General features: G+C 33.5%; 1 protein-coding gene across 1 annotated transcript in view; it reads left to right on the forward strand.

The window, feature by feature from the left end:
- The window catches only part of LOC127542575 (host cell factor 1-like), a 30,728-nt gene extending 8,429 nt beyond the window's left edge, over positions 1-22,299 (forward strand). Inside the window, exons 6-27 of the mRNA XM_051968305.1 lie at positions 1,593-1,677; positions 2,350-2,456; positions 2,586-2,765; positions 2,858-3,214; positions 3,698-3,852; positions 3,986-4,180; positions 5,408-5,632; positions 6,192-6,296; positions 7,860-8,079; positions 8,524-8,666; positions 8,826-8,964; positions 9,420-9,643; positions 11,374-12,904; positions 13,120-13,280; positions 14,320-14,836; positions 17,879-18,154; positions 19,135-19,250; positions 19,355-19,492; positions 20,191-20,376; positions 20,812-21,109; positions 21,917-21,980; positions 22,166-22,299. Of these exons, the coding sequence (XP_051824265.1) occupies positions 1,593-1,677; positions 2,350-2,456; positions 2,586-2,765; positions 2,858-3,214; positions 3,698-3,852; positions 3,986-4,180; positions 5,408-5,632; positions 6,192-6,296; positions 7,860-8,079; positions 8,524-8,666; positions 8,826-8,964; positions 9,420-9,643; positions 11,374-12,904; positions 13,120-13,280; positions 14,320-14,836; positions 17,879-18,154; positions 19,135-19,250; positions 19,355-19,492; positions 20,191-20,376; positions 20,812-21,109; positions 21,917-21,980; positions 22,166-22,205 (5,462 nt within the window). The 3' untranslated portion in view covers positions 22,206-22,299. The remainder of the gene's footprint in view (positions 1-1,592; positions 1,678-2,349; positions 2,457-2,585; positions 2,766-2,857; positions 3,215-3,697; positions 3,853-3,985; positions 4,181-5,407; positions 5,633-6,191; positions 6,297-7,859; positions 8,080-8,523; positions 8,667-8,825; positions 8,965-9,419; positions 9,644-11,373; positions 12,905-13,119; positions 13,281-14,319; positions 14,837-17,878; positions 18,155-19,134; positions 19,251-19,354; positions 19,493-20,190; positions 20,377-20,811; positions 21,110-21,916; positions 21,981-22,165) is intronic.
- Positions 22,300-22,614: the final 315 nt, after the last annotated feature.

A 22,614-nucleotide genomic window follows, 5' to 3' on the forward strand; every position in this document is an offset into this window, starting at 1 on the left:
ATATGTAAAGTGATATTCAGACGTTAAACACTAATGCTTAGCTATTTTAAAATTTATTCAGATTCTTCTTAGAACATTTCACATCACCAGTATTTAGTAGTTCCTGCTTTGTAGCATGTAAATACGCTTAAAAACTGAATTTAATTAAATAATTAATCTAAACTAAAATCACAAATAATCACCAAAGAATAACTATTATTGATACTTAGGTTTAAAAAGGTAGTTTATTCATATCCTTATAATGAAATAGAAAGCCAAAAGTGATTTTTTAAAAATTAAACATTCATGACTTTTTATAGTTAAAATTCTCTTTATGAGAATGAGTCATTTTCCCCCTAATTAATAAGTTTTCATAGGTATTTTGTTCCTAAATCACCATAGTAATCCTTTTTTTTTATTCTTACAGGTATGCATTGCTTTTTATAAATAGTAATTTTTTTAGAAAGGGAAAAAGAATACTTATCTTGAAAAAGGCTGATATTATGTGCAGTAATACTTGTGATCTGCTTGTACAAAAGAGAGTTATTTAGGGTTGTCTTAAATCTTCATTTGAGTTCCATTTGATTTGTTTCAAGTCTTCAGATTTTCTTTTGATATCTGGTATTTTCAGCCATTTCTTCTCCTGATAACATTTTTTGCTCACTTACTGATTTCATTCTAATTCAGATTTCCTTGGACCCCTTAGATCTCAGTGTATTTCAGCCTCTTTCCATATCAGCTCAGAAGATAATTTTGTTTCTGTTTTCTTGCAGAAATCTTTATTATCAGAGAACACTACTATAGTGCAGGCTTTTAAGGCCTCAGCAAATTATGTGATTTAGACCTTAAATCTTGAAGGAGAGAAATTTAGGGATTCCAAGATTGGGAAATTGTATTTTATTCCATAATGACTTTGTTTCTTATAGTGTTGTAGGTACTAAATGAATTTTAGGACTTAGTATAAATTTGCTTTACTTTTGGCATTATTTTCTATTTTGGATTATATTGGATAAAATGTCTAGCCCTGTTATTGTCCATTTGCTTTTGGAATGATCTAGAGACCATGTTTGAAATCTCATTCTTTCTTCCACAATATATGTATGTCACTTTTGCTAATAAGAAGCATGCTTCTTTCACCAAAGATAACTCTAGAGATTTAATTAGTTGCTGCATTGATGAGGACTCGTAGGTATTTCAGTTTGTTTTGTTTTGTTGTAAGTTAGTGGTGTTGAACATTCTTTTGGTTTTGCTCACATGTTTTCATATCATCTGGGTTTTTCTAAAATCATTTCTTAGATTTCATTACATTTTCTTACACAGTGTGAGAAATGTTTTTTACAAAATTTCCCTGCTAACTTCAAGGAGTTCTTAGACTTTGGACAGATACTGAAATTGATTCAGTGTATCGTATCATAGACTTTTGTTGGTTCATCTATATTTTTATGCTGTCAATAAACTTGGGAAAAACAGTGAGACTGACAATTTTATGCAACTGCCTCAGTTGTTCACATTTTGTGATGTCATTAGTCTTTTGAAAATGGAAAAACATAACAAAAAAGAACATCTTCATAGAAGTTGCTGAATTTTTTATTTTTTTTATTATATTTTTATAGAGACTCTGATGTGGAATAAACCCAATCTTAGTGGAGTGGCTCCTCTTCCTCGAAGTCTTCACTCTGCTACTACCATAGGAAACAAGTCAGTTGATTATTCCCACTTACTGTCTTTCCTTAATATTGTCTTAGTTTAAATTCAATAAGAAATTTGGTTGGTAGAGCATAATACAAAAAATAAATTAAAACCTGGAGAGAAAAGCTTGGCTTAGAATGTTCATTTGAAATTCAAAAATAAAAGATTTAAGAATAGATTTAAATTCTTTAATTTGTCATCCATAAAGAGAAAGAGGAGTGGTTATGCATTATTACTTTCATGTTTAGAAAAATAGGGAAATGATGAATATTGAAGGAACAATGTCTTCAAGGGAAAAATCAGCCATTCATAAGAGAATTTTGTAAATTTGGAGGAATAAATAATAATAGCTGACATTTCTAAAGCTATTTTTTGCAAAGCACTTTGTATATATTGTCAGCAAGTATTTAATAAATACCTTCAATGTCTCAGGCACTATTCTAGGAAATAAATTTTCTCACAATTTTATGTTATTCCCATTTTGCAAACTAAGTGGCTGAGGCAAAAGGGAATAAAGTAATTTTTCAATGTTATAGCCAATAGATATTTAGTATGGGATTAGAAGTCAGTCATTTTTGGCGCATTTCAAGCACCCTTATCTATATAAGAAGATTTATTTCAGAAACTAGAGTGCTAAATAGACTTTCATTTTTTCTACATCTTCTCTCCTTTTGTCCCTAGAATGTATGTCTTTGGTGGCTGGGTACCTCTTGTCATGGACGATGTCAAAGTAGCCACACATGAAAAGGAGTGGAAGTGCACTAATACACTGGCATGCCTTAATCTAGGTATGGCATAAACTGAGCAGCAAAAGCCATTTCTCTTGCCCATTTATTTTTTCTTAAGTTGTGTTTAAAACTGGTTTTATTTTTTATTTATTTTTTTTATTTCTCTTTTATTTCTTTTCTTCCCTCCAGATACTATGGCATGGGAGACTATCCTGATGGATATGTTGGAAGATAATATTCCCCGTGCTCGGGCTGGTCATTGTGCTGTTGCCATTAATACCCGACTCTACATATGGAGTGGAAGGGATGGCTACCGAAAAGCCTGGAATAACCAGGTTTGCTGTAAGGACCTCTGGTACTTGGAGACAGGTAAACCAAGCAGCTTAAGAGGGTCAAAGTTATGTTAATCATGCCTGGGACAGAGTTTTTTCTTACAATCTGCTATTTTTTGTACCTTACAGAAAAACCCTCAGCTCCATCTCGGGTACATCTTGTTCGAGCAAATACTAACTCCTTAGAGGTGAGCTGGGGATCAGTGCCAACAGCTGACAGCTACCTTCTGCAACTTCAGAAATATGATATTCCTCCTGCAGCAGCCGCCACTTCACCAATAATTAATCCAATTCCTTCTATGCCGGCCAACCCTCCCAAAAGTCCTGCCCCAGCTACCATAGCTCCTACTATACAGCCCCTTACACAAATGGGCATCACACTTTTCCCTCAAAGTTCTGTGACTCCCCCAGCAACTAATCCTATTCAGGTTTTGCCAACAGTACCTGGAAGTTCTATTTCCATTCCCACCATGACTAGGACTCAAGGTAAGTAAGTTGGGTAGGCAAATCCAATTCATAAAGAAATTATTATAATGTTAATAGAAGACGGGTTTTAAACTGAACCATAATCAGCCACAGGAAGGATGAAAAAGCCAAGAAATTGCTTACCTTTTCTTATACCACAATAGTTTTCTATCAGAATCATATGCCTTTTTTTTGTACTGAGAAATATGAACAAATATAGAGAAATAGAAATGGAAAAATTTCCATTATAATGGGAAAAGCAAGACCAAAGTTTCAAAGATTTTAAAACTAATAGCATTTAGCACAAATTGAATAATAAATGTTTTGTATCTGTCAACAGAGTTTTGGGTTATCTTTGATAGCATTAGAATAGTTAGCTCCAAATAAAGTGTGTATAGATTGCACAATCAGAAATAAGATTCCTTTATTTCCCAGCAAAGTATGCACTAATGTTTATTAATTTGTTATTGATGGACTAAATGAAAGAACAACTTATCTTCTCAGCAGGTGTTCTTAAAGTAACTGGCCCTCAGGCTACAACAGGAAACCCAGTAGTCACTGTCCGGCCCTCCAGCCAAGCAGGAAAAGCTCCTCTCACTGTCACTTCATTGCCTACTGGTGTACGGATGGTTGTGCCAACGCCAAGTTCTCAAGCCACGGTGTGTAGGAATTTAATTGGCTTTTGTTGGGGAGGAACATATCTGTAGGAATACAATTTAAAAATTTCAGCATAAAATAATCTCAAAAGTCAAATTTGAAAATGTCACACCTAGTCTTCTTTCACGTTTCTAGGTGGTGGGTAGCAGTCCTCAGATGAGTGGAATGGCAGCTCTGGCAGCTGCAGCTGCTGCCACACAGAAGATCCCTCCTTCTGTTCCTACGGTATTGAGTGTTACTGCAGGGACTACTGTTGTAAAAACTGTGGCAGTATCAGCTGGAACTACTACTTTACCAGCTACCGTGAAAATGGCTTCCTCACCAGTCATGGTCAGCATATATAGGGGTTAGGTAGGATAAGATATGGTGAACTTTAAATATAACTGAATTTGAAATGATATAGGACATAAAATTCTTTACTTGAACTTAATCTTTTCTAAAATTTGGTTATCTTTTATTCTCTTTGCAGGTAAGTTAAATCAGATGGTATCAGATTTAGGAAATTAAGAAGGGTTAATATAAATCTATGAGAGTTATAGTAAGAGATTTATGAAATGTATTAGAAAATTTTCCTACTGTGAAGTACTTGGTATTTTTTCAGGTAAATTTCTTTCCAGCATATTGTTTATATGTAGCCTTTTAAATTTTTCAGTCCCTTAGTTTGAAGAGACTAGTAGGACTTAACAGTTTTTAGAGTTCTCTATCAATGTCAATGTCTCTCCAAAGACATTGATAGTGAAGAATAGCCCAAAAGTTATTAAAATAGTTTAATATCTTTCATATAGTAGAACTTATAAAATACAAAATTAGATGTTGTAAAAATTATATTATCATTTTATAAATGAAGGAACTAAAGTTCAGAGAAGTCTTACTGTGTTTTTTTTTTTTCTTTTGGGGTGAAGTCAGACTGGGTTTTTTGATGGTTGTTGGTTGTTTTCATTTTATATTCCAAATCATTTCCTTCCTCCTCCCTTAACTTTAAAAATGGTCATCATTGCATGTGGGATGGGGGATAAGGGAAGCATCAGTAAAACCATAATATATGAATACATTTGTTTTTCAGTTCTTTTTCTGGATATGGACAATATCTTTGTAGTTTTTTTTATTTTTGTCACTCAGTGATTCTCTGAATAGGTTTATTGATTGTATACAGCATTCTCTTGGTTCTCCTCATTTTACTTTTCATTATTTCATGCATATCTTTCCATGTTTATCTGATATCATCTTTCTCATCTCTATTTTTTAAATTAATGAATGAAAAAGCATTTATGCAATTCTCATAGCAAGCATTTTGCTAAGCCATAGAGATACAAATTTTTTAAAAACAATTAAAGAAGACACTCTGCTCTGAAAAATTCATACTTAAGTGGGAGAGACAATATATGTAAAAATAAAGCCACAGGAAGAATGAAAAAGCCAAGAAGTTGATCACCATAACCCTTCTATGATGTGCTAGTATTGAGATTTTTATCTATAGACAAATCTACAAGAGGTCCTTATCCCAGTCTTCCTTTTTCTTTTCCTGTTCCCATTCACAATACCTCCTGACTTTGTTAGGTAAGCAATCCAGCTACTCGAATGCTTAAGACAGCAGCAGCCCAAGTGGGAACATCTATATCATCAACTAACAGCACTCCTACTCGACCTATCATCACTGTTCACAAATCAGGCACAGTAACTGTGGCTCAGCAAGCTCAAGTGGTGACTACTGTTGTGGGAGGAGTTACCAAAACCATTACTTTAGTGAAGAGTCCACTTTCTGTTCCAAGTGGCAGTGCTCTGGTAAGTATGAGATAATTTTAGCGAATTAAAACTTTTGAAGTTTTGTCTATGTGACACTTTATTTATTGACATTAAGTGATGATGACATTCAGTTTGAACCTCAGAGACTGCCTTTGTATACATTCATTTTCTATCTAAGGAAACAAATCAAAGACAGAATAATAGTAGACAAAGTAGTTAAAACATGGCTTGACTCTAAATCCAGTATTCTTTCTCCTGCATAAAATTTATCATATCATTTGCATTACAAATTGGAAAAAAGTGCTTATTTTGTGATCTGAACTAAGAATCACACTCCAACCAACACTGCCTTTTTTTTTTTTAACATTGAGTAAATTATATTATATCTTTGAAAATTAGCTGCAACTTTCTTAGCCTTAAAAAATGGCATTATATTTTTACATTTATAATTCTATTACATTCTTAATAGCTAAGTTATAGTTACTTTGATAAATTAGTTGTAATAAATAATTTTAAAGCTCCCATCATTTAACTCTAAAACTGGGATTCTGATCTTGATCTATTTTCTAAGTTTATTTTCATTTTCTTTATTTTTTAGATTTCTAATCTTGGCAAAGTTATGTCAGTTGTTCAAACCAAACCTGTACAGACCTCAGCTATAACAGGCCAGGCTTCCACTAATCCTGTGACGCAGATCATCCAGGTAAATCATCAGAATCTCTGAGCAAGATTATTCTGCTTCATTCTAATTTTGTAAGTTTTACACCTGCCACTAAAATTTTATTGCTAAGATTTGTGTAGGTTTCATTAGTGGTTTGAAATCCAAGTTGGATTATGAAGTCCCTTCAGTTCAAGTTTTGTAAATACAAGAAGCAACTTTTTTACTTTTTTCATAGAAGGTTTAAAAAAGAAACAACTAATGTCCCATATCAGATATAGTTTCCTATGTTTAAAATTTAAATGAGTATAATTGTCTACATTCTGTGAATCAGTTCTCTTTCTAGAAATTAATAACATGTTTTATTATTTCTCTGGAATTGTGATAGGTCATTGGGTTGATCACTGTTAAAATAATAATATGTGCATTTCAGAAAATATAGAAAATTACATACTAAGCACAATTGTATGTGTCTTAGATATTCCTCTGTCTATTAGAAACTGGATCAAATACTTGATTAAACTTTTTCTTAAGGATTTTTTTCTTTGTGTGCATGAAAGATTTAGGAGTTTGTTTTTTTTCTTTATAATGCTGCTACAACCAACTAATTACAAAGCTCAAAGTATTAGAAGGGCAACAATAAATTGAGTGCTTATAGTACTATTTATCCTAGTTATAACCCTACTAGTTCTTTCTTGTCTCTCTTTTTATTATTATGTTTTTTTATTTACAAGGCATAAGTAGTCCAATACATATTAAATATGTTAAATGTTAAAGTAAAGTATACATATACATATTTATACAGTTATCTTGCTGCACAAAAAAAAAAATCAGATCTTGAAAGAAAGGAAAAAACCTGAGAAGAAAAACAAAAATGCAAGCAAACAATAACAGAAAAAGTGGAAATGCTATGTTATGGTCCACACTTATTTTCCATAGAGGACTATGGCTGTATCTGACTCTATTACTAAACAATAGGATTTTGTTTGAATCATCTCATTGTTCAAGAGGGCCATATCTATCAGAATTGATCATCATATAATATTGTTGTGAAAGGTATAATGATCTCCTGGTCCTACTCATTTCACTCAGCATCAGTTCATATAAGTCTCCAAGTCTCTTTGTATTCATCCTCCTGGTCATTTCTTACAGAACAAAAATATTGCTTAATATTCATATACTTCAGTTTATTCAGCCATTCTCCAGTTGATGGGCATCTACTCAGTTTCCAGTTTCTGCCTACTACAAAGAGACCTGCCACAAACATTCATGCATATACAGGTCCCTTTCCCTTCTTTAAAATCTCTTTAGGATATAAGCCCAATAATAACACTCCTGGATCAAAGGGTATGCATAGTTTGATAACTTTGGGGGCATAATTCCATATTGCTCTCCAGAATCCAGTTGGATTCATTCACAGTTCCACCAACAGTGTATCAGTGTCCCAGTTTTCCCGCATCCCCTCCAACATTCATCATTATTTTTTCCTGTCATCTTAGCCAATCTGACAGGTGTGTAGTGGTATCTCAGAGCTGTCTTAATTTGAATTTCTCTGATCAATAGTGATTTGGAACACTCTTTCTTATTTGTCTCTCTTTTTTTTTTAAGACCAAGGGACCTTTGCCAGCAGGAACCATTCTGAAACTAGTAACATCATCAGATGGCAAGCCTACCACTATCATCACAACCACACAGGCCAGTGGGACAGGAACCAAGCCAACCATCTTAGGTATTAGCAGTGTTTCTCCTAGTACCACAAAACCTGGGACCACTACCATCATCAAGACTATTCCCGTGTCAGCAATCATTACCCAGTCTGGAGCAACAGGTAGGAGATGTCAGGCAGAGACATTTCCTATTTCCTAAAGTTAGTTGGTTCAATTCCAAGTTAAGTCTATGTTGAATAATTTGAAAGAAGACATTGAAGTAGAATTGATTTATTGCTATATTTCCTTCTAAATTCTATCCCTAACATTAGGGATAGGTGATTAATCCCTGAAATTTATTGTATAGACTGTCACAAAAATTATTTCATTGTAAATTTCTTGTAGGTCTAAGATCTTCCTTATTTTTCCCTTCATTTTTCTCCCAAGAAAGGGAATGTTTGTACACACAGTTAAGAAAAAATTGGTTGTTTAGCAATGTGTAATATTAATATTAAAGGCTTAAATTATTGAGGACTATATAAAGGAATAACTAGGCTTTTTTATCCAGTTCCACAGATAGAAGGTTCTTATAAAATAATCTGTTTCTTTGTTTTTCACATTCCTAGGTGTAACCAGCAGTCCTGGAATAAAGTCTCCCATCGCTATTATCACCACAAAAGTCATGACTTCTGGCACAGGAACACCTGCCAAAATTATTACAGCTGTCCCTAAAATTACTACTGGCCATAATCAGCAAGGAGTGACCCAAGTGAGGCGAATCCTACCTTCTTCTTTACTGTCAATAGATTCTTATCTTGATTCTACATAGAACCTAAATTTGGATCCTGATTCTGAGACTTAATAATTATGTGGTTATAATGTTCTTTTTTTAAAAATCCAAACCTTGTTTTTTGTTCTGCTATTACAGGTTGTACTGAAGGGAGCTCCAGGACAACCTGGCACCATTCTCCGAACACTGCCCATGAGTGGAGTGCGACTTGTCACCCCTGTTACAGTTTCAGCAGTTAAACCAACAGTCACCACATTGGTAGTGAAGGGTACCACTGGTAAGTTTAGAAGATAAAAGGTGTATCACACAAGATGAAACTATACAGTGCAATTACTATGCTTCGAAGCTTGTCTAAATAGCTAAACTAAGCTCAGTCAATGTAGTAAGGCTTTTGAAATCTATTCTGATGGCATGTCTTAATACTGAGCAAATATAAGCTTTGCTTTTGCTAATTTTTTTATTTGCCCAAACTTGCATAGATGTTTGTGGGTTTATAATGACTTCTTTAAGCTTCTCTTATTCCTCTTTTGACTGTACTTCATACATTTAGTCAGTGGAGTATATGTCTGGGCCTAATTCATGTCAGCTCCTCATAGAATATGCTAAAATATTTAACAAAAGCAGTAGATCTAAGATTTGTTTCAAAAACAATGAAATCCCTAGAACAAGTAATGATGGAAACCTTCACACAAAGAGAACATCTTCATTCTTCTTTGATCTTGTTTTCTCCAGGTGTTACAACTTTAGGGACTGTAACAGGTACTGTATCTACCAGCCTTGCTGGAGCTGGTGGGCATAATGTTAGTGCTTCTCTGGCTACTCCTATCACCACATTGGGCACCATTGCTACTCTCTCAAGCCAAGTGATTAATCCTGCTACAGCCATTACTGTTTCATCAGCACAAACCACAGTAACAACATCTGGGGCTCTTACTACCCCCACCATTACTATGCAGGTAGGGGCTATAGTTTTGTTTTTGCCTGTTATCATATTTAAATTTCTCATTCATTTGTTTTGATATTCAGACAAGAATATGTGAAAATAATTTGAAAAGCATCTTACTATTTAGAAGTTGATCTCTTATGATACTTTCCCCAGTTACCCCAGAGGATTATGATTATTTAAAACATGTAAAAGTCCAGTGTAATGTTTTGTTTTACCAACAAAACATTTTTAGTCAGCTTTTAACCATAAGTAAATAAAATTAAAATAGTTTTTCCTTCATTTTTCATTCCTTCGCCCCACAAAAAATAATCCACTTTTGTCTTATTGTGAATCATCTTATCAGGCAAGCTATATCATCTAGTCATCAATTCATTTGTAAATCAGCAGTTATTAAGTGGTTGCCGACTCCTCTAAATAAGTTCTAGGGACTCATTTTGAAAGGAAAATAATTTGTAGCTGATCATTGTACAATATTGAAGTTAATGTATAAGTTACATTTTACTTTACATAAATTCATAAAATTCTTTTCAAGCTTTGATGAAAGCAACCTAATCAATTCTTTTAGAATAATAGTTTTTCATCATAACCAGATGCTGTAGTTTATTCAGCCATTCTGTAATTGGTGGGCATTATCTTAATTTCCATTTCTTTTGCCCCAGAAAAGAGCTGCTAGAAATAATTTTTGTATTGGTTGATCTTTTTACCTTGGGATACAGATACAGTAGTGATATTGCTAGGTCAGAGAGTTTTTTTTCCCCATACATGCCTATATGCAATTTTTTTGCATATACATTTTTTAGGTGTATTAGTGAATCTGATAAATGTGTAATAGTACTTCAGAATTATTTTATTTTGCATTTCTCTGTTGAATAGTAAAAGGAAGTATAAGAATTATAAGTATATGTTTTCTTATTTTAAAAAATAACTTTGTTTTCAAAATACACACGAAAATAATTTTCAACATAGGTTCTTGTATTCCAGATTTTTCTCCTTCCCTTCCCTCTGTTGTCTTCTCCTAGATAGTAGTTAATCTAATATAGGTTAAATGTGTAATTTTTCTAAACATATTTCCACATGTATTATGCTATATAAGAAAAATCAGATCAAAAAATTTCAGAAAAAAATGAGAAAGAAAACTATTTACAGTCAACAACAACAAAAACCATAAATATACTATGTAATCCATAGACCCCATAGTTCTTTCTCTGATTGTAGATAGCTTTCTGTCACATCTATTGGAACTGGCCTGAATCACCTCATTATTGAAAAGAGCCACATCCATCAGAACTGTTCATGATAATATTTTCAACAGAAATAGAGAAATGAAAATAATAAGTTCTTATTTGGTCACATAAGAGCAAATTGTCTTATTCTCTTCACTATAGCAATCTATTGCATATTTCATAAGATTATAGTATGATTATATATTATATATTATATATATTATATATATTATATAATATACTATGATTACTTGTGAAAACTATTCCTATTTTTTAATCATTTATGCATTGGGCAATGCCTCTTATTTTTATAAATTAGCCTCAGTTGCACAAATATTAAGATGTCAAATTCAGAAAAAAATTTGAATTACAGTTATCATGATAATTGCTTACTAAAAAATCAGAAATCCTTGCTCAACTCATATAGAAGTAGACGTCAAAGCAAAAAGAAAATATTTGTTATGAAGATGCTTTTATTAATCTGTTTGCTTATTTACTTATTTATTTTCTCCACTAGCCTGTCTCTCAGCCCACTCAGGTGGCATTGATTACACCACAAGGAGGTGAGGAAACTCAGCCAATACACGATCTTCCTGACTCCATCCTGGCTTCACCTACTGCAGAGCAATCCACTGCTACAGTAACAATTGCTGAAGCAGGTCAAGGTGAAATGCAGCCTGGTACTGTGACTTTGGTGTGTTCTAACCCACCATGTGAAATCCATGAGACGGGTACCACCAATACAGCTACCACAAGTATGGTAGCCAACATTGGGGACTTTTCACAAACCACACAGGTTCAACTCATCCGTGATGGTCAGGACATTTCAGCAATTGAGCAGCAGAATGCAAATATGTCAGTTTGCTCCAATCAACCTTGTGAAACTCCTGAGACAAGTATTACTAGCACTTCCGTGGGAATCAATCCTAACTTAACAAGCTCTCTAACTATGGACATGGGACAGATTCTGTGTATAAATCCTCATTGTGAGACCCATGAAACAAACACCACTAATACAACCACCACAGCCATTTCCAACATTAATGGACAAAATGTCTGCTCCAACCCCCCATGTGAAACTCATGAAACAGCAACCACCAATACAGCTACTACAGCCATATCTAACATAGGTACCATGCAGCCAGCATCTCCCAGCACTCAACATGAAAAACACATCCAGGCAGATGACGCACTAGTTTCAGTTCAGTCTAGTATTAATGAAGAGCTCAAAGGATCTTGGTCTCCCACCAGGTCTTTCTGCCAAACTCATCAGAGTGGCTCAACCTGCATTACCCTGAGTATGAAATCCATAGAGGTATCTTCAGAAACCACCATTCAGATTTGCCAAAAGTCATCATCCAAAGAGGTCACCTCTAATATGAGTACTTCTAAAGGGTTTTATACTCAGAGTATAAAAGCTGAGCAAACAAGCCCATGTACTGTGGGCAATATCATGTCAGGTTTGAAGCCACTAAGTAGGCATTCTGAGATACAGCATATTCACAAAACCAGTGTCCCCACTATGGGGCAGGTGAGTATAGATGCCAAAGAAACCAATGAAATACCAATATACCCTAAACCTTTGTGTCTCATACACCAAAATGACTTGACTAAAACCACAAAAACTATAAGAACACAACAGTGTCCCTTCTTTTCTACTTCTCTTTGTGAGAATTATGAAACTAGTATTACATCAACTATGGACAACGTTGACGTCAACCCAGGATGTGAAATCCATAAAACAAATAGCACTACTACAACTTCTTGTATAGTCATTAGTCATAATAATAGTCTGCAGCAAACAACTCTAAAAAACCAAGAGACAATAATTAGTGAGAACCAAGAACCTCCCTTTGTTCCCAAAACCTTGGCAACAGTTACAGATTTGGTAGAGTTACCACCAAATGTCACATGTACTTCCAAGAGCAGATCCCCTAGAAGAGACACTTCTGGACCAAAACTGTGTTCCAATCCTCCATGTGAAACTCATGAGACAGGTACCACTCACACAGCCACTACTGTCACCTCAAACATGGGCTCCAATGAAGGTGAGTAAATTTGTTTTGTCTCATTTTATATTAGAAAATAAAAGGGAAAAACAAGGAATTTGGTACAATTTTCTTTTATTTCATGTTCTCCCCAAATGCAGTCTGTCGAACACTCCCCCAGCAGCCTTTTGAATTTTAAAGAATTTGCAGTTTGAGATATTCTCTGATTTCTTTTAATTCCAAACACTGTTATCCTATCCCTTCTTCCTTCATAGTTTCTCCACCAACTACTAGTGGAAATGAAGATCTAGGGAATATTCAAGGGACTTCTGTGATTACCACCAGTATCAGCAGTGTGACAACAGCAACCTCTGACCAGTCCCAGGCACTGACCACTATGACACAATCTACTTTGGTCCCCAAACCTTCAGTTCCAGTGAGAACAATAATTCTAGATGGAGTTGGATGTTATTTTCTTTACTTTTCTTTTTACAACTATTTTTTGGTTCTTTAGGAATAATTTATTTTGTAACATGAAGTTGTCCACTCCTTATGTTTTCTTATATGTAATTGTTAACATTTACATAATTTATTATGGATTTTAAATGACTTCACTTTCATCATAGCATTTTAAATCTTCACTGTGTATTCTCAAAGTAAAACTTACATTTTCACTATCTACTGGGTCAAAAAAATCTTACAACTGCTTTTTCATTCAGTTTTTGGGTAACTAATATTATATGCTAGAATTGGTTTGAGAAATCTATTCTTTCCCTTTTTTATTTATCATCATCAATTATTTAAATAAATGTGCAAGAAGAGTATGAATATCAGATTATAGATGACATGAAGCCAAAGAGACAGTTTACACATTTTAGGAACAGTCAATATCCAAAAATATCTCAATAGACAGTTTTCTCAACATTTGAAGTATGGATAAATAAAAATTGCACATTTGAATTCCTAAAAAGAAAGTTAAAAGGTGACTTTAAAAATTCCAGAATGGGAAGTTATAGTTAATTTGTCTAAAATATTTTTAGCCTTTTTAATGGACTAAAAAAATCAACATAATAAAAGCACTCAGAAGAAAAAAAATAGATGTCGTTTTTAATATTAAAAAAGACATAGGATCCAAGATAAGGGAAATAATAAACATATTATCATTTCCTGTTACATATGAAGTATTGCCTTTAGATGTTTTAGAAAAACATAATGGAGATCTATATTTCAGAAGAAGACAACCAAGATTTGAGCAATTTAATGTCATGCCATGAATTTAAAAGGACTGGGACTGTTAAGAGAAAAAGATTTAAGAGATATGTATTAATTACTTAAATATTTGGAAAATTATTATGAAAGGAAAGCAATAAGGTTCTCTTTTTTAAAAGTCTTCAAACAAAAATTGAGTAGCCATTTGTATTTTAACAAATGTTAGACCCTCTCTCTGATACAGGTGTTTTTTTCCTCTCCATTAGAGTTTATCATTAATGATAGAAGCACCTCCAGAGGAGAAGAGTAACATTCCTGCTCCAGATGCAGTTTCCAGGACTGTGCCTAGCATAGAGGCATCTCTTTCTGTTATACATGTCTTGGACTCAGATGAAATAAAAGCTAAGCAAATATTAAGAGAGAAAATAGTGCTATCACCACCCCTTCTGTACTCCAGTCAATACATAGGGCCCTCTTTGAAGGAACAGTTACATCTTCCTGAGAAGCTAGCGTTTGTGGACAATAATGCTAAGGAATTCCCATCAGATCAGGACCATGCCAATTCAGCTGGTGTGACTTCTGTAATGGTGCAGCATCTGCCATCTCAACAACCTGAGGTAGATCAGCATTCTCTGCCCCATGAGTTGATGGCTGAGGGACAAACAACATTGATGGCTTCAGGGTTCTCTCCAGAAGAAATTGCAGTCACTGCAGCAGCTAGTGAGGAAGCCCAAACTTTGGCCATGAAAGCTGTGCTACAAGCTGCACAGCAAACTATAATGGGTAAGTGCCTTATATGAAGGGCATGATACAGTTTTCTAAGGCAATTATAGATGCATCAGATATGGTTTAAATTACTACAGTGTTTAACATTTATCTAATTATAACTAAATTGTTTAATAATAGAATTACTAATAATGTTTGATAAGAGAAATACTGAAAAAGACCATTTTATGGGTACAAAAATGCACAAACTGAGCACAGTGAAAAATTGGCACATAAACTGCCAGAGTTTATAGCATAAGTAATAAATAATATAAACTATGAAAATCCCCACTCACAACAAACTTTGGGCAATTATGTAGAAAATAGACAATATAATAAAGATCTTATTTAGAAAATTTTTGCAACAGTAGTAGAATGATAAGGATAAAAAATGCTGATTTTGAGTGGATAGATGTGAAGTAGTACTGAGGATATTGCCATATATACTAAGTTGTCTCTAGATAGTTTGGTTTAAATTATAAATTTATTAAGTCATTAGTTTGATGATATTTAAAATCTAATGTAAATTGAGAATACATAAACAAGCATTATTCCATTGTTACTTTGCGCTGATTAAAGAATGCTTAGATTGTTAAGCCTAATTATTATTTTTACTATATTTTAGGTAGAATGGACAACTAAGAAGGTTCTGAGAGAAGAGTAATAGGATAAAGATTTTTGTATTTTAACCATGTTTTTGGAGGGTTTGCTTCAGAATACAAAACTTAGCTTTTTAAAAGGAGAAAGTATGCAGAAAATATATGAAGGTTTGTTAAAATGGCACATTACAGATTTAGAGAAGTAAAGTTCAAAATTGTAAAGAACTTACAGCAAACTTTATTAATTTCCACCACACTAAAACTGACAGAATCATTTCTCAATTTGTGAGGTAGCAACAAAGTCCCTTTTGTAATGATAAAATATGCCATAGTACATGTGAAAACTCATATAAGAAGCTAAGTAGTACAAGCTCACTTAATTGCCAAAATCATTAGGGTTGTATTGATTTCTTATTTAAAAATAAACAACTATCTATTTGGAGTAAAAAAGCATTGGTATAATTTCATAGATCTTTTTTTATCCTGAGACAACTGTGGGGTTAAATGACTTGCCCAGGGTCACACAACTAGGAAGTGGTAAGTATCTGAGGCCAGATTTCAACTTGGGTCAGTCATTCTGATTTCAGGGCTAGTGCTCTAGTCACTGCACCACCTAGCTGCTCCAATTTCATAGATCTTACAAGTTAAATTTAGTGATTTATTTTAGTTGTTTCACATTTAATCTGATCACTTACCTGCTGGAACTGCTCTTTATTTCCTGTTGTTCTAAAGTGTAGAGATAAGACTCTATTGGGTGAAGTCTGAGGGATGCAAATTTTAGTTGTATATGAGAATTGACTTTTAAGATGTTCAACACACTATGATAGATTGTTTCATGAGTGAAAATAGGTAGGTAAAGCATTTATTAAGAATCTTCTCATCTAGTCTACTCAGTCATCTTTAGAAACTGACAATAATGAGCTTTAATAATAGAATACAGAAATGTGCATAAGTAAGGCATACTGGTTAGTGATGGAACAAACTCTCTGAATCCCCAAGATAAGCCTTATGGCTAAAACTTTGAGTGCTTTTTGAATCTATTTAGGTTAAAAGGAATGAATAGGTAAGAAAAGAATGTATGTGGCCAAAAAAACATGGAGAATTGTACAAGGTCATTTATGTAAAAGTTAAATACCAGATGTAAACAAATTTTGTTGCTTAAAACCTGATGTATTGGGAAATAGTAAAATAATTTTAAATCAGTAAATCTGACTTTTAAATTATTATTTAAAGAGCTATATTGTATTCTCTTTTTGGAGAGTTTTTTTTTTTTTAAATATTTTTTTCTTAGTTACAAAGTTTTACATACCATATTTTGTCCTTTCCTTTTCCCCTTCCCAAAACAGTTAGCTAATATAGAGTATAGATGTGTAGTCTTGTAAACCATTTCATTGTTAATTATTTTGTGGAAGAAAATAGGAAAAAAAAATATGTTTAATTTGTGTTTAGATATTATCACTTTAAAAGCAGACAGCATTTTTATCATGTATCTTTTGGATAGTTTTGGTTTGTTATAGTGCCAAAAAGAACTAATTCTTTTCAGTTCATGGAAGACTACAGATTTTCTGAGATCATCCTCTTTGTCATGTCTTATATCACAATAGTATTCCATCATAGTTGTATACCATAGCTTTTGTTTAGTCATTTCCATTTGATAGTATCCTCCCAAGTTACAATTATTTGCCAGAAAAAACTATCATAAAACTTTTTTGTAGAAAGGGGTCTTTTCTTTCCCTCACAAAGTTTTATTGGTAAAGAAGATAGTTGCTGGAGAGTTTAATAATTTTTTTTTTAATTTTGTCAAATGTTTGATATAATCATAGAATCATGATTTCAGTTAGTTTGGCTGTTGATACAATAAATTATGCTAATACATTTTCCAATTAATTAACCAGTTCTGTATTCCTGGTATAAATTTTACTTGGTCAGAATTACAGTTGCTGTAATCTCTTGGCTAATTTTTTTGGGGGGGAGAATCAATATTCATTGGGAAAATTGGTCTGTAATTTTATTTCTTTTGGTATAGTTATCAGCATCATATCTGTGTCGTAAAAAGAATTTGGTAAGATTCTTTTCCCTATTTTTCCAACTAGTATATGAAATTAGAATTATTGCTAAATTCCAAAAGTTTGTGGGTTCTGTCTCTCCAAAATCCAATCAGAGACTTAATTAGGGTTGATTCTGAAACCAGAAAGAATTCAAAGTCCTATCTCTGCTATCTTGACTCTGCCCCACCAAAAAAAAAATTCTAGAGAGATGTTTTGTAACAAAATATTCTAGTCTGGGGGTAATGAACAGTGAAATCTTTGAGTAGGTTAGTCTAAACTAATCTTAAACCTGCAGACTATTGTAGTAATAGAAGAAATTATATTAGACAATATTGCGCTCAGTATCTTACCAGTTCTAAGTTGGGATAACCATTATTGTACTTAAAATAGCATCTCTTTTTGCTTCTGGACAGGTACTTCAGGGCAGCCTTTGGGCAAAATAGTGACACAGACAGAATTGGGATACCTTGCTACCATCCAAGAGAGTCAGTCTACCACCATTCCCCTTGTGTTGACTCAGCAAGAACTTGCTGTCTTAGTACAACAGCAGCTTCAAGACCACGTTCCTACCGAGGCGCTGGCTCCTGCTGACAGTCTCAATGACCCAATCATTGAGAGCAATGATTTTAAAAATACATCCAGTACTGTTACCAGCACAGTAGCTCTTTTGTCTTCTGCAGCTCTAGGGAGTAAGCTATTTTATTTCTATCATCCAGCATCTATCCAGTGATTATATGCTACCAAAAAAAAAACCTACAAAAAGAATAAAATAATCACTCTGTCTGATAAGGGAAACAAAACTCAGCCATTGGGATCAGAAAAATTGTACTGTTATTTTGATAAGACATTCTGTGAGGCAGATGAATATTAGGCAGAAATGGGAGAAATTTATTCATAATCACAAAACTAATTGTAACCTTTTCTCAGGATAAGGAAAATGAGTAGGGGAGATAGATATTTTAAATAATATGTCAAAAGGATTCATTAGATATAACTACATAAAGAACTTAATTTCTTTGGTGCTAATCAATTTAGTAAAACAGTACTAGATTTAGAATCAAAAGATCTTGGTTCTGCTGCATGTGTACTTTAGGCAAATCACATTCTGACTTTTAGTGATTTGACAATATTGTTACTGACACATATTCATTGAGCCTTTAGATGGTACCCTAATGATATTGTAAGTTATCTATTGTCTTTATCTGGGATCACTGATAGTTGACAAAAAGATGAAATATTAGTACATTGCTAAAATTGGAATTCACCAGGGAAATTTGTAGTGTTTTGCTTTTAGAATCTTGCTATGAGGATACACAATCATAAGAATAAAAATCAGACCATGTTCAAGGAATTTATAGACTAGTGAGATGATAATAAATTAGGAAAATGTTACTATTCTAAACCGTCATGAGAGCAGAGAACTAAAAGGTAAAATTGTATTGATCTCCAAGAATAGGTGCCAGAAAAGCAAGAATAATGAATGTGATACACAGATTATATGATGTTTGACAAGCTGAAGTTTTATTTAAACAAGATTAAATTATTTCATTCAAAAAATTAATATTTCTTTGTAAAAGGAGGGGAAATGTATTTTAATTCTAAAGTGTAAAGCAGATAAAATGATGACTATTCTGATAGAACTTTTCTTTGACTTTTGTCTTTTTGTTAGGTCTGGCAACATCTAATACATTTGTGACTCCTCCATCTGTAACGGTAGCCAGCCCAAACAAGCTGCAGGCTACAACTGCTTTGACTGAGATAGGCAATGGTATTGGATCAGTTTTGGTAAGTTGAAAATGATAAGAAACAGTAGTGGTATGCACCTTTGGGCTTTAAAATGTGAGATACTATGTTTAAGATAATTGTTGTTAATATACTCTCTTCTCTAGAAACCTGAACTAACCCACTCAACCATCAGAGCACCAATAAAGAAGGAAAACCAATGGTTTGATGTGGGTGTCATCAAAGGCACTAACATGATAGTAACTCATTATTTCCTGCCATCTGATGATACTTCTGCCATGGATGTAAGTCTTCCAAGAAAACTTAAAAACCGTTAATAGATTGGATTTTCTGATTTAAAAGCCAAATTTAATTGTGATTTTGATGTCACAACTGAATACTTGCTTGTAGAATTTTGTGCTTAGCTAGATTGAAAAGCATCTTTGAAGAAACTAGAAAGTCTTTTTCTCTACTTTTGCCATAATACTGGGACCAAACTAAACATTTTCCAAATGTTTGATGCAGTATTAACTTATATGTCTTTCATAATGTGCCAGGAATATATTGGAAATAACTTGTAATACTTAGGCTAGTATTGCTGTAAATAAAGGAAATTAGCAAGGAATCTGAGAATTTAAATATGATTGAAAAATTCCTTGTTAGTTGTTGAGGGAAAAAAAGATGTATAAAGGATGGTAAGAATGAAGACGACTACTAATTGTCTACAAACCTTAGAAATTTGGTGATATGATATAGCAGACTGGTCCTGTATAATATTAACTATCACAATAAACATAAAAATAAATAGGAAAGGATAAATTATCAATAGTTAAGATTTGATTAATGCATCTATCAAGTTTATCCAATAATGGTGGTTCCTACAGTAACTGGCTCTTGTTTTATATAGGCCCAGTCAGAAATTTCAGATCTTCAAAGTGATTTGTAATCTATTGCTGATGCAGTAATTTAATAAGTTTTGTTTTTCTTATTCCCTATCTTCCAGTATGATTCCAACATTATCCCTAATTATAGCCAGCTGAAAAAGCAAGAGTTGCTGCCAGGCACAGCCTATAAATTTAGAGTAGCAGGGCTCAATGCCTGTGGCCGAGGGCCCTTCAGTGAGATCTCAGCATTCAAAACATGTCTTCCTGGTTTCCCTGGAGCCCCTTGTGCGATTAAAATCAGTAAAGTAAGTATTGCCTAGGGAATTAGACTTTCTTTTTCTTCTAATTTGTTTGCTTTATGTTGATACAAAAGTATGCATAGTTCTTTAGGATATCATTAAAATTAAATTTAATTTCTGCCATTGAAACCTTGCCTTCAAGGCAAATCACTGTTCTGAGTCATAGTGAATTGACATATCTAAGACCCATAAATATAGAAATGGCTGGAAGAATTTAAGGAAAAATCTTAAGGAAATAAACTTCTAGTAAGAAATTAAAATAATATCGTAGCTCTAAAGTATCTTTAAGTTATGATCCTGTAAATCTGTCTTGATTCCATAAAAATTGAACCTTCTTTAAATAATGGCACAAGAGTTTTAACATGGAGAGCATTGGATTTTCATACATTGTATTCTATAAAATGATTCTCTGAACTGAAATTTTCTGATCATTTCCTGTAGATGCCAGATGGTGCCCATCTTACCTGGGAACCACCTTCAATGACTTCAGGCAAAATCATTGAATATTCTGTATACCTTGCCATTCAAAGCTCCCAGTTAGGTGAACAGAAAAGTGCAACCCCAACTCAACTGGCTTTTTTGCGTGTCTATTGTGGGTCTAATCCATCTTGCTTAGTACAGTCTTCTAGTCTTTCCAGTGCTCACATTGACCGTACTACCAAGCCTGCTATCATCTTTCGAATTGCTGCCCGAAATGAGAAGGGATATGGCCCTGCAACACAAGTCAGGTGGCTACAAGGTGAGTACAATCCAAATATCAATCTGAGGTATAAATACCTCATACTAATATGTATCAGGAATGAGAAATTTATAAATTGTTTCCCTTGTGTGCAGTGTGCAATGTATTGTATAAAGACAAATGAACTTAGATTCCAAATAGCCAGATACTGACTCCTAAAATAATTTAATTTCTAGAGTTCAGTTTTCCCAATTATAACATTACAACAACAAGCTCAGCAAACAAATTTATACAAAGATATGCCTGAGATTCACTGGGATTCCTCATTAGAATTCCCTACATCTAAGTTCCTGAGAAACCAATTCTTGATCATTCCAAGTTACATTTTCTATTGGTCAGCCATTCCCTTAATGTCATAGTGCTTTGAATACCAGGGAAAGAATTGGGAGGGATGGGGAGGATGGAATAACATAACAATAAATATCCTCTTTCACTTTAGGTCAGAAATAAAAAGGATAAGCAGGAAACAAAGGGATAATGTAATGGACAAGAAAGAAGTTAGTAATATTCATAAAATGACATTTAGTTACTACAGATGTTTAAATTATTTCCTGACCTGGATTGAATGGCTTTTCAGAATTAGAAGTTTTTTATAACAAAAATTCCCCTTAGGGAATTCTTAGGCTGATAAGGAATACCAGATGCACTTTTAAGAAAATTATAGTCAAATAAGGTTTTGTGTATTTAGTAGTGCTTGAAAGTGGGTTATCATTCCATCTTTGAAACTTGGGGTTCAAATTTTTCTCCCATTTCTTTCCATTTTTTTTATCTTTACATAATTTCTATGCTTTCCAATTTTTATTATAGAATCTAGTAAAGATGGTTCTAATGTAAAACCTGCCAATAAGCGACTGTTATCCTCACCTGAAATGTAAGCAGATATCCTTCAACTGAATCTCTTGGGAGGATGGGAGGAGGTGAAAGCATCAAATGGTTAAGAGTCTTGATTGTGAATTGTATTTACATCTTGAGCCTTATGTAGAGTATCATAAATACATTGACATAGCTCTTAAATACTAATAAAAATGTGTACACTAATTTTTCTTCCCTACAAAGGAAATCAACTCCAAAGAAATCCAAGACTGATGGTCAGTAAGAGAAGGGCGATTACTTCTTCTCATGCAGGAAATTCAACCCTCATTTTCATCCTCAACTTTACTTCAGAGGCACACTTACCACTCTTCAATTATATATTCAATATACCCTGCTGCAATTTTATTGTTTTTGTCATTTTTCTTTCTTGAAGATGCAAAAGTTGTACCTCTACAACTTGAAGATGTAGTTAGATCTACATCTACCTTGTAGATGAAGTTTTTGAAGAAAGTAAATATTATTATTCAATTTGAGATTGAGAAAACAAAGTTGTAATCATATTTTGTTTATAACAATGCTGCTATAACATAACTTTTCTCTTAGTCCAAGGGACTGCTATGGATCTACCCTTGTGCATAAAAGTCTTGGTGATGGGAAGATGTTGCCTAGGTCTCTTTGGGCTTTTTGGCCTC

The sequence above is a fragment of the Antechinus flavipes genome, chromosome X, assembly GCF_016432865.1.
Source record: "Antechinus flavipes isolate AdamAnt ecotype Samford, QLD, Australia chromosome X, AdamAnt_v2, whole genome shotgun sequence".
NCBI lineage: Eukaryota > Metazoa > Chordata > Mammalia > Dasyuromorphia > Dasyuridae > Antechinus > Antechinus flavipes.